The sequence below is a fragment of the Equus asinus genome, chromosome 22 (assembly GCF_041296235.1).
Source record: "Equus asinus isolate D_3611 breed Donkey chromosome 22, EquAss-T2T_v2, whole genome shotgun sequence".
Lineage (NCBI taxonomy): Eukaryota > Metazoa > Chordata > Mammalia > Perissodactyla > Equidae > Equus > Equus asinus.
In genome coordinates this window covers 32,695,601-32,708,008 of record NC_091811.1, presented here as the reverse complement: position 1 = coordinate 32,708,008, position 12,408 = coordinate 32,695,601, and the positions used below count along the sequence as shown (strand labels likewise).

The following is a 12,408-nucleotide window of genomic DNA, read 5'->3' as shown; positions in this document are numbered from 1 at the left end:
GTTCTCCATGTTATTGACGGCCACAACAAACACTAGGAGGTCCTGAAAGGAGGGAGATGCCAAGGGGAAGGAGAATGAGAGGAAAACAGAAACTGAAGAGTGGGAAATGATTGAAAAACTCATCCAAGAAATGGGAAGGAAGGAGGGAAAGAGAATTGATGGGGAAGTAGGAATAAGGAATCCTCGCTTCTCCAAGGCAGCTTGGAGACAGTGAAATCCAGAGTCAGAGGAAGAGGGAGTAAAAAGCAAAGAAAATTGAATGGGGTTACTGGGAGAAAACAGGGATGATTTGAAAGAGAAGATAGAAAGAATGGGAGTGAGAGGAGGAGTGGCTGCCTGGAACCAGACAGGGAAACACAGGTAGGGATTGAAGAAGAGAGACAAGCGGCTTAGGAGGTTGTACACCTTTAGTTGGAAGCTTTAATGATCCAAATAGAGAAGCTAATTGTCTTTGTCATCTAAGGTATATATTATCTGTGTATTATAGTTGAATTTTTTCCCCTAGTAGACTATCCAAATTGAAGCTATTTATATCTTTTATCTATGCCTTAATTATTTTTAACTATAATATTGTATTTTAATCTACCAGAGAATCTTTTCAGAATTTGCAGGAATTTTTTTAGTTTTAGTAATTTTCTTAAGATGACCAAATAAGATTGTCTCAAATATTTTTTATTTACAGTCATGCGTTGCTTAATAATGGGGATACATTCTGAGAAATGCTTTGTTGGGCGATTTCTTCGTTGTGTGAACATCCTAGAGTGTGCTTACACAAACCTAAATGGTAGAACCTTCTACACACCTAGGCTGTATGGTACTAATCTTATAGGACCACCATCATATATGCAGTCCATCATTGACCGAAATGTCATTATGTGTCGCATGACTGTGTTCAGAGCAAAGATTATCTGTAAATGCTAATGCTACACAGTGAATAAGTTGTCAGAAGAGTTAGTGGTCAGTGTAGAACTTTCTCATAGCTTGATAATACCTTTGTCATTGGTTATGACAAATGATTTAGGAGAATGGAGAGGTCTCAAACTTTAGAAGCGTAGGAGCATGTATAATTGAGGGAGGAAGAATCCTTGCCACATTTTTTTTCTGTTTGTCATCAATATGCTCATTGCCACCAAACTGACTTTAACCTAGGTTAGTCCATCTCCCCACACCACTAGGACTTGTTAAGTATTGCTAGAATATCCTAAGAGAATAAACTGCATATTCTGTTTGCCTCGCTCACTTTCTAGGGTTCTTTGTTTGGGGATAACAGGGTTATCACTTACTGGTGACTTAAAAAAGCACAATCGTCTTTTTCCTGTGTTCAGTGGGAAAGGAGATCGTCAGAGGAGTGGGCTGCTGTGTGGCTTGGTCTAGATACTTTGCAGTCCGAATGGGGACCTACCATAAGAAGTGTTTGAACTCTTCCGCATAGATACGCAAATGGCCCACACTGAGCGTTAGCTCCTCAACGAAGCCCGAAAGACTTTCAATGAGCTTTTTGCCTCGAGTATGAAATAGGTTGTCTTTTTTTCAGTATTGGCTTAGAGATTGTGTTTGCATTTGTTTATTTCTTTTTAACTGGAATTACTAATTTGTCAGTGAGCTAGACGGCTTGTATCTGTAGTACCTTCTCTTTTGAAAAGCCTATTACCTGGGAAGCCAGACAGTAATCAGAAGGAGCTGACAGTCGGAGGTCGTTAGATGGTTGAGGTATTCAGACGAGTCTGAGGTGCCGATGCTCATCTGCTGCCAGGACCAGCTCATCTTGGGCCTTTTCTCTGAGAGGAAAGTTGAGATTATAGCAGGCATGTTAGAAGATGACCCTGGTCTCCTTAAGTGAGGTCAAAAATCTTCTCCCTTCAACTTTCTCTTAAATATGTCTCCAATTTAAAAACTTGGTTTTTTCGGATTTTAATTCCAATACATTCATATTTGAGGGCAGGGGATAAACATTTTCCCTCACTTTTTCCCCTCTGTGCTCCACCCTTTGTAAAATTTTTCGGGAAAAGTAATAAATGTACATTATGAAAAATTCAAATCTTACAAAAAAAATCAAATAGTCCAAAATAAAGCTCCCTTCATTTCCCTTCCCAAGAAAGAGCTATTTTTAACAGCTTATTGTCTACTCTGCAAAGATAGTCTGTTTAGCCTTTTTTTTTTTTTAAAAAAACACAGATATTTGGAGCTGACCTGGTGGTGTAGTGGCCAAGTTCACACACTCTGCTTTGGTGGCCTGGGTTTGTGGATTCAGATCACAGGTGTGGACCTACACCACTCATCAAGCCATGCTGTGGCAGGTGTCCCACATAAAAAATAGAGGAAGACTGGCGCAGATGTTAGCTCAGGGCCAATCTTCTTCACCAAAAAAACCCATAAAAAACAACAAACAAGCAAAATACAAATATTTTGTGGATCATTGTGTACCTTTGTTTTTTCACTTGATATATTTATACATGGGAGCAGATTCTTTCTACATATTTCAGCTCTTTTTGTGGGCATTCGCCATTATATACAGCTGCTACTGGGGAATTCCATGTTATCTAGGTAATATGGAAGTGTAGAAGATAATTTCATTTTAGTAATTTTCACTTTTTTTTTTAGCTTTTCCCTTCTATCCCTGCATTTTTTAAATTTTTACAGAATTCCTAATGCTGACTGTATTTTCTATAAGTCTGTACTCACCAAGCCTAATACTGCTCAGGAGAGCCCTGGGACCCTCCTGGGATTTGTAAGCCTAGGGTAGGCCATTTGCTCTCCCAGCTTCTGCACTGGGTCTGTTTCGGTGCTGAGGTTGCTAGAGATCTGATAAACCTTGGAATGTCGGTTCTCTTTTGGTCTTCTTCCTGTAGGTTCTATCTCCTTTTAGGCTTCCAGTGCCCCTCAGGATCCTGAATTAGGAAGACTCTCCCGTCTAAATGTACAGTGTGAGGGCATGATGGTCAGGGCACGTCCACAGCATGGTACCCTTACATTTTATGGACTACCTAGTGATCCCTTTTTATTCAACAACTCTGTGTATGTAAGAGGAATATTAACCATCGTACTCTCTCCAGTGTTGGCTTATGGTCACTTGCTTTATAAAAATGGGGAGGGGGTGTGGGACATACTTCCGTTGTACCCAAGTAGCAGAAACGTTCTGTACAAATTTTATTTTTGAAAAGTATAATTTTTATTCATTTAAGACTATTACCGAAAGATCAACACATTAGGCAGAGACAAAAATATATATTTACTTAGTTGATAAATTTTTTAGAAAACTGGCTGACTCAAGTTATTCTCAGTGTTTTTGATGAGTTGTTTCTAACTTGGTAACTATTCCTTCAGTTAAAAAATTCTTTGAAACAAACATTCAAATATGCTTGTGTGGGTAGAGCCTGAGCATTAGAAATAGATTATGAAATTTTTTTATAGTACTGTTTAAATTTGTACAATACCTCAGGTATCTATAATAAAAATATAAAATACAGGGAAAATTCTGGATGCTGCTTTGATGAGGTTGCTGGAGAGGGAGTGATTTAGTTGGGATTCCTGGTTATTTCTGTGGAGAGCAGTCGCTTTTTAGTTCCATAAAGTCTTGATACCACCAGAGGGAGCTGTTGGTAGTGAAGTCCTTGAATGAAGAGGTTGGTGGTGAGGGGAGGGTACAGTTAGTAAGCAGCTTGTGTTCATCTCTGAGACACAGGCTATTGCCTTGTCTAATTTTTAATCTCACTGGCTCTTCTCCCCACAAGTATTGCCCTTCCGTGTTTCATTTCAGATTTTCTTCCCAATACATTGACCCTTTTCTCTGTTCAGTTTTCCCACATCCTGCTTTCATCCTACTAACAATTGTTCCTGTGTTTATATTTTCTCGTGTCTGTAAAGTTTCTGAAACTCTCTTTGTGTTAGAGTAACAAGTAGTCTTCCTTGGCATGGTATTTGTTAACCGAGCTAGTTGTCGTATTTCAATAGAAACTGCATTTGAAACCTAAATACTTCTATTTGGTTTGCTTTTATAATGAAGCTGTAAAGATTTCCGTCTGTTCATCTGGGTTATAGAGAGTATTAACAAACAGCAAAGAAGAGATACTGGCTTGTCCTTAGCATCCAAGCTAATGTTGTTCATATTGTCTTATTAGAACACCTGGAGAGTGCAAGTTCTAACTCAGGTATACCAGCTGCACAGAGAGGTGAGTTTGTCTCATTAAGCAAATAGTCACCAAAGGTGTGAAATTCTAGTGTGGTGGTGCATAAACATACAGACATTGGAGAAATGCACTGGACAGTGGAATAGACACCAAACTGTGCCTTTATTGTAGTTAGAATGTGTCTTAAAAATATTTATTAAAGTAATATTCAAATTTTTTAGGATTTTAATAGTTTCAAAGTTTCTAAAAATAAAATTTAGCTCTTTATTTTTTCAGCTTAGTAGTAGTAAAAGTTCTTTTTAAAAGGAAAACTTATGAGGCTCACCCCCCACCTCCCCATCCCCATATTATCAGAAGCTTTGGTGCCAGTCTGGCATGGAAACAGAACATTGAAAAAAAGGACCCTTTGGCTTTCCTGTTACTGATGGTAGAAAGAAGGTATTTTTAAAAAGATAAGTCAACTGGTGGTTTTTTTTTTCATATGTTCTTCCACATTTGATTCGCATTATTTTTATTTTTGATTTTAGGGTAAAACTAGGGAAGGGAATTATTCACAAAGTTTGGATTGTAAGTTAAAGTCCTGAAATATAAGCAGCTAAAACATTCTAAAGTACAAAGAATGGGAAATAAAGTTGGTTAAAATACAGTGTATGGTCCTTTCACTATTTCCATTAGACCCCACTTTGATTCCCCGTCAGAGAGCACACCACTGTGACATCACCAAAAGCGCTCAGCCACTAACTGAGAACCTGGTTTTGGACAAATCAGTGTCTAAAGCTTGACTCTTTACTATCTCTCTTACCTGACTTGAAAAGGACCATTCTTTTTCTAAGTTACAGTTAAATTACATCATCAAAAGGAGTGTTATGACGAGTAAGAGACGTCATCCATATTTTTTCTTTGTTTTTTCTTTTGTTTTCTGTCTGTGTTTTCAGCAACGTCAGTTGATTACAGTTCCTTTGCAGACAGATGCAGCAGCTGGATAGAGCTCATTAAACTGAAAGCTCAGACCATAAGGCGCGGATCAATTAAGACAAGTAGGCGGATGTTTCTACCACGTTATGATCTGAGAAGCGTATCCCTGATTTCCCAGTGGGGAAGGCTAGACCTTACTCCCAGTAATAACATTGCCAATCAGCCATGTATTGGAGTGTGAAAGCTGCAGATTCTAATGGTCACTTAGCAAAAGTTACTGAAATGCCTTTAGATTTGTTCATTTTAACGGTAGAATTGTGTTCTAAAATTTTACTTTTTGTGAAGGTATTCTTAAAAGTATATAAATAGATATTATGTCCTTCTAATGGAAGGAAATTATGAGCTATCTTGTTGAAGAGACTTCCAGGACCCAAGGTACATGTAGTATATGGCATGTCAGTTTCCTGAGAGTGACACCAGAGGGCTAAGAAAACGAGAGATTTCCAGAGAGAAAGTGCTTAACTCTTATCTCACGGCTAGAATCAGGATCATTACTTATATGTTCTTTATACTCCATGTGTTTTGGTAGACTTTGAGGTAAACGTATTTGAGTGAAAGAGTTTACAGTATATTAAAGGGAAGGAGCTATGTTTTAGAGAAAAGACTCACAGGATATGGAACCAGCCAGATCTGGTTTTGAATCCTAGAAGTGCCATTTTAACAGCTGTGTGACCTTGGGCAAGTTATTTAACTTCTCTGCCCCTCAGTTTCCTCATGTGCAAAATGGGGATGATAATACCTATGTTGCTGCGTTGTTGTAAGAATTAGATATATATATTCTGGCTTATAGTAGTTATTTGACAAGCAGTAGCTATTATTATTTATGTTATTTTATAAACAACTTTTAGACAGCCAGGATCATTTGTTAAGTTTTTAAAATTATGAGTTTGATCAAAAAGGTTTGGGAAAGGAACCTATTGTAACTAGTTAACATAAGGTTTATCTACAAGTTGACAATGATGAAGTCTTCTGAAAAAGATGGAAAAAACTGCACTGGGAAATGTAACAACTTTCACACTCTCTTTGTAATAATTTGTTCCTCCAGCAGATAATTTTGAATGCTGTACCGCTTTTTCTTTGTCTTCACTTTGTAACGATCATTGTGTGTGTGGCTACACCGCATCAACATTTTCTTTTGCAGGAATGCCATTTTTCTTCCAAAAGACTTCCATCCCAGCATCTCCTCTTCTGTTTTTCTTTCTCTCTTTTTAATTGCATGCGGTGCATGAGCATTTCTTTTCTTTCGTGACATGGCTTAGCCTCACAGAGAGCTGAATGTTGTCACCACTTCTTTGGAAACCTTAGGGAGTAACTGAGTTATCCACGTCTGATCTTGAGGCTTTTCTCTCTTTCTCTGATTTTAGCTGTGACAGTTGAAAAAACAAGTCCAATGGGTGAAGGAAATTTCCGGAATCGTTCTGCCGCACCTTGTGCAAATTCTACAGTTGGGGTGGTTAAGATGACACCTCTTTCTTTCATTCCGGGAGCAAAAATAACTAAATATCTTGGAATAATCAACATGTTTTTTATTCGGGAAACCACTTCTCTTCGTGAGGTAATTTTATACATGTTATTTCATTGTTTTTGTGAATTTTCTCTGATTAAAGATATTAGTAACAAAACCAAACAGGTTTCAAATTGTTAGTTTTTACTAAAAGTAACACGCAATTTTTTTCAGTAATCTGGATTGATTCTAGATTACACTTATCAAATTTGATATAGTAGCTAGTATTATCACAAGAATTATGTTGGGTTTAAACCCACTTATTATTAGAAATTCCACATCCTTATCGTATGGTAAATAAAACAGATTTATTTATGTTTGATTCGAGGTTTCAAATAGCCCTGAAAGAACAGCTTTGTTTTCTCAGTAGTTATTTGCCTGAGATATATTTAAGTAGCAATTTTTAAAAGTTTACATTTATAAACAGCAAGGGACTATATTATAGATAGATGTCTATGAGGATAGTTTATGTAATTTAGCTCTATCATTTTCTCCCTCTGAAAAACAGTGAACCAAATGTGACTGGAACATGGTTCAGAATGGCAGATGTGGATACAGAGAAGTTTCATTGTTTATATTTACCATCAGTTTATCTGAATGATGATGGGAACAATTTGATAGAGGGAGATGGTGAAGATGGAGGAACAGTTTGAATTCTTCCCCTGCCGTTTATTTACTAGCTCTGTGATCATAGCTAGTCATGGGCGTATTACAGATTCTCTGAGCTTCAATTTCATCATCTGTAGAGTAAGGATAGTAATCTGTGTCATAGATACCTGCTCAGTAAAGCTTGGTTGGTTTGTTCATTCATGCAGCAAATCTCCATTATGAAGGAAATTAAAATTATCATCCATTATATTAAGACCATTTAAGGTGTTTTAATACATATTCTTTGACATGTTATCTACATTCATGTGCACATGTGCATAGTTTGATTTTCTTGTGCATTACTGTTTAGGAGGGAGGAGTCAGTGGGTTTCTCCATGCTTTCATTGCTGAAGTGTTTGCAATGGTGCGAGCTCATGTCGCTGCATTAGGAGGGAATGCTGTTGTCTCCTACATAATGAAGCAGTGTGTCTTCATGGAGAATCCAAATAAAAACCAGGTGAGATGTAGTTAAAAATCTCTGGTGGGGGAGGCTTTGAATTTCTCCCATGCTCTTTCCACCTCCACCCTCCGTCCCAAAAGAGAATTACTCTTCAGAGGTCTTTGATTCTAGATTCTTAAAACATGTTAATGAATTTATTAATAACCATGGTCATACATAGGTCAGATGCTGTTTTTACATCCCAGGTGACTAGTTATTATTCTTAAATGCCTCTGGAAGTTACTGTTTCCACCATCTTCTTGGTGGGTCTTTGGAATACAGTCATACGTCACACAACAACTTTTCGGGCAGTGACGGACCACGTATGTGACAGTGGTCCCGTAAGATTAGTACCATAAGGCCCAGGTGTTTAGTAGGCTATACCATCTAGTTTGTGTAAGTACTGTAGGAAAGGAAGAAATTTTCCTTTACCCTTCTAGTTTCTTCTGGCTCATCTAAGCATTAAATTGACATGAGACAGATTAACAAGAGAAAACCAACAAAAGTTTGATAACATATGTACATGGGAGAAACCCAGGAAACCTGAGTTACTCTCCAAAAATGGCTGAAGCTCTCACTTTACATATCATCCTCTCTAAAGACAAAAGATGTTGGGAGTGGGGAGAGTCAAGGACTTCAAAGGGAAGGAAGGCAATTCACAGAAGGTGAAAAGGAGCAGACTTTTGGAAAACAAGTGTTTGACCACACAGAAACAGAAGAACACAGAGGGGAGCCCCAACAAACAGGCTTCTCTAGGTTCCTCCCTGTGTACCATCTAGTTCTTGGTATGCTAAGGTGATAGCTCACTTCTTGAGACAGACTTTTTTTAATCTGAATTCTTTTAGGCAGTTAAGGGGGAGGTAACAAGAAAAACTTTGTGAGTCTTTTGTTTCTTAAAAATAATCAGCCTAAAATAATCCTCATGTTAAGGAGACATATTTTGGGGTGGCAAATTTTGTTCCTCTTCAGTACACTCTGTAATGTTTGCACAATGGTGAAGTCACCTAACAAAACATTTCTCAGAACGTGTGCCCGTGGTTAAGCCATGCTTGACTGTGCAGTGATGGCTGACGAGGAGAGTTAGATGCTCTCTAGTTTGGACTGTGATGGTCTCCAGTTCCAAGTGCCATGATGGGACCACACTGTTTATTTCTAATTAATATAATTCTGTTAATGGGGGCAAAGGAGTGTTGCTTAGGTTAAATTTTAGGATACATTTCTTTTATCAGTTTTGTTAACATAATAACTTACTTAAAATTGTTAAAGATTCCTTTACGCAATTAAATAACTGTATTAATGGTTTTTTGAGTTTTCTTTCCTATGAATTACCTTCTAATCCTTTGCTCATTGTTTCTATTGGTTTGTCTATCTTTTCTCTAATGACTTATAAGCCTGTGCTTTTACGGCTATACAGGACCGCACCTAGTCTAACAGAAGAATACGAGCATATTGTTGAGTTTGTGACGGAACATGTCCTGTCGTTCTTATAGGCACAGTGTCTGATAAACGTAAGTGGTGATGCAGTGGTCTTTGCTCGTGAATCTGAGTTAGAAGTGGTGTCAACGCAGCAGCCCGCTGCCAACTGCCAGCCAGCGTGTACCGGAGGAGAAGTTACGACCTGAAGAAAATGAGAAAGAGCTCAGCTAAATGAAATCCATCTGTCTCCATGGTTTTGTCATTAATTTTCTTACTAGACTTTAAAAAATGAACTTAATTGGAGATAATTAAGAAAGAATTATGGGTGGATTTGATTTGTCTGGAATCTCTTGGAGGCATGGAATTTTCGAATCTTGATGTTTTCTTTGCCAAGCCTAGACAGTCAGGCCCCATGGAATCTCGACCCTGCGATAAGGTCAGATAAATTTCTCAGAGAACCATAGCAAAGATGGAAGCTATTTGTAATTTATGTTGATTTTAATAACATCCTAATTTAAAAGATGAAATGGTAAGATTATCAGCAAATTAGGATAGCTACCCTAGTGTAATTTAGACAAACCAAGCAAGAAATTCACAAATTGTTAATAAATAAATAATCTGATTTGAGGAATGTGTGGGGAAAATGGAGAAAAGTTTTCAGAAGAGTATGTGGGTTTCCAAACGTGTTTTCTTTTGATGAGGAATTTGGTAACAACTGGAAGGGAAAGTGGTTCAGCAAAAGAAGTGAAAATTCTGCAGTTTATATCTGTAATATGTCCTAACTACTGTAAACGGAAAAGTAATTTATCAGAGCCAGTGTCCCTCTGTTCAAAGTTTTAATAATGTCTCTAAGGAGGCAAGAAAAAAATTACCATGTAACTTTGTTACTGGCCAAACTTCAGTTAGTGTTTCATTGTCTAGAAGAGGCTTGACTTCAGCTGGGAAGAAAAGGTCAGTGAATTTTGTTGAAGTAGTTAAAATATAAGTGATCTGGTAGGAATATAAAATTATTTTCTAATAAAATCATACTGCACTCCCATCAAATAAGCAGAATTCTAGTAATATCTTAGGGATTTTTGAAGGTGAGTTAGACTGTATTTGGCATAGAATTTGAAAACGTAACTTGAATGTAAATATGCTACAAAATGATGAATGTATACTTAGAAATACTTTTTTGGTCAATGCCAAATACCTGTTATAAATGAACCTTGAAAAGTACATTCCTCCTTTGCACAATAAAATTTCTTTATAAAACTCATGGTTTTGCTCTTCCACGATAACAAACTGCTCTAAAGATTAGGAGTCATTTCCTTGTTATCACAGGTGTCAATATTTTTCTGTATTTTGTTTATAATTTTATTTTTTAAATAAAAAGTTTATAAAGATGAAGTGGAATGTACCTAAATCGCTTTTTTGCCTCCTCGATGTGGTACTGTCTGTAGTCTGAAATCACTTTCCATCTGTTCATCTCCATTCATTCCTTCAGTCAACAAATGTCTGTGGTGTAGCTACTGTTTGCAAGGCCCTGTCTTAATTTTGAGGAAAAAAAAGATACATATTTATATGTAATTGTGGCATTTTGGTAGGTAGGTATTCATTCAACAACCATTTATTGAATGCCAGGGCACAGTGATAGGCAGTGAACAGAACACGCCTAAGTTCCTGCTCTCATGGAGCTTATTTTCAATGGCTACACAAGTAAATAATTTGTAAAATGTGGTATGTAGTATTAGAACAATTGCTAATGTTTATTGAATGCTTACTATGTGCCAGGCAGCCTAATAAATATATTTTTGTGCTAACCCTTTTAATCTGTACAGAAACCCTGTGAGATAGGTACTATTGTAAAGCCCCATTTTATAGTTGAGGAAGCTGAGTAGAGAGTTTATGCGATTTGCCCAAAGGTACAGGGAGTGGTCGAGTGGAAATTCAAGCACAGGCAATCTGGCTCTGAAACCTCTACTATTAAGTGAGAAAATGCTTGTAGCCTGGGATGAAGGTAGCTTTCCAGAGGAAAGGATGTTTAAGCTCTGTCCAGGGAAAATAGATAGTTCACTGGAATTGACTATTTGTTCATAGTTTTATTCATCCGTCCGTCCATCCATCCAACAGCTATTTTGTGATTGCCTAGTATGATTCAGAGTCCTATCTAGGCAGGGGCATAATTATATAACTGTATCACTCACTGAGTACGTGTTTTGTGCCATATTCTGTGCGTATACATTATTACTAATTAAAACTAGCCAGGTGGCACTATCTTCATTTTGGTACGAACAGTTGTATACTCAACAGTGGCCCAGGCTGACTTCCAGAAAAGCTGGAGTTTCTTTAACCACTCAGGCTTGCTGTCTGTCTGCTCACACGGGCCATTTGTTCCTGCGGGCTGCCTTTGAAACACAATCAGCCCATGTCAAGACTGGCTTCTTCCAGAAAAACCAGTGTCACCCTCTGTTGCCCCAAGAGCTGCTGCTGTTCCCCTATGTGTGGATTCTCTCAGAAACATGATCATTTTAAGCACACTGGCTGGGACTTACTCTTGGAAATATCCTGAGGCCACTTGCAGTATTTACAGCATCCCTCACATCTCTTTCATTCTTCATTGCTGCCCCAAAGGGTAAACTACACAATTTAACCAACACTTTGTGAATTTGCTACGCTCCCTGTCCCACTTCCTCCTCCTCCTCTTCCATAATCCATTACCATCTGGCTTTCATCTCCTGCTCTGCCACTGAATTTGAACATGCCAAGGATGCAAATATTGGCTTGCAGTGTTGCAGAATTGGATAGCTGACAAGCTTTTTTATGCGTACGGATATCATTTTTCATAAATGCATAAATGGGATCATACAATTTTTAAATAGAATGGTTTTATTTTTTACCTTTTTGCCTGACTTTCTCTTCTTCCCCATCACATCCTTCCCAATCCATGTTAATAACCTAGTATGTATCCCTACATATTAAAAATCTAATGAGGTGTAATTTACATTCAGTAAAACTAATTTATTGTAAGTGTACAGTTCAAGGAGTTTTGACAAATAGATTCAATCGTGTAACCAAGATAAGGAACATTTATTTCCCTCACCCCAAGAGAGTTCTCCTGTTTCCTTTTCAGTCAGCCCACTTCCCTTTCTGTGTAAATGGGATCTTGTGCTTGGTAATTTTCACTTAATATAATGGTTTCTGGATGCATCCACAGATGGATGACATTTTTGCCTATTACGAATAAAGAGAGTTTTTTTGAGTTCACACTTTTCTCTGGAAATTGAATTTCTGTTCTGTGGGGTTGACTTTTTCTGTTG

The 12,408-nt window shown here is 37.6% G+C and overlaps 1 protein-coding gene across 23 annotated transcripts in view; it reads left to right on the top strand.

The window, feature by feature from the left end:
* C2CD5 (C2 calcium dependent domain containing 5) overlaps window positions 1-10,498 on the top strand; it is an 88,746-nt gene extending 78,248 nt beyond the window's left edge. For 8 of the 23 annotated variants that reach the window (XM_044775219.2, XM_070493906.1, XM_070493904.1 and 5 more), the window contains 5 exons: window positions 4,119-4,169; window positions 5,063-5,164; window positions 6,467-6,657; window positions 7,565-7,711; window positions 9,184-10,498. In XM_044775219.2, coding sequence (XP_044631154.1) covers window positions 4,119-4,169; window positions 5,063-5,164; window positions 6,467-6,657; window positions 7,565-7,711; window positions 9,184-9,315 — 623 coding nt within the window. In that variant the 3' untranslated portion in view covers window positions 9,316-10,498. The remainder of the gene's footprint in view (window positions 1-4,118; window positions 4,170-5,062; window positions 5,165-6,466; window positions 6,658-7,564; window positions 7,712-9,183) is intronic. The other 15 variants (XM_070493910.1, XM_070493911.1, XM_070493905.1 and 12 more) reach the window with 4 other exon arrangements.
* The last annotated feature ends 1,910 nt before the right edge of the window (window positions 10,499-12,408 follow it).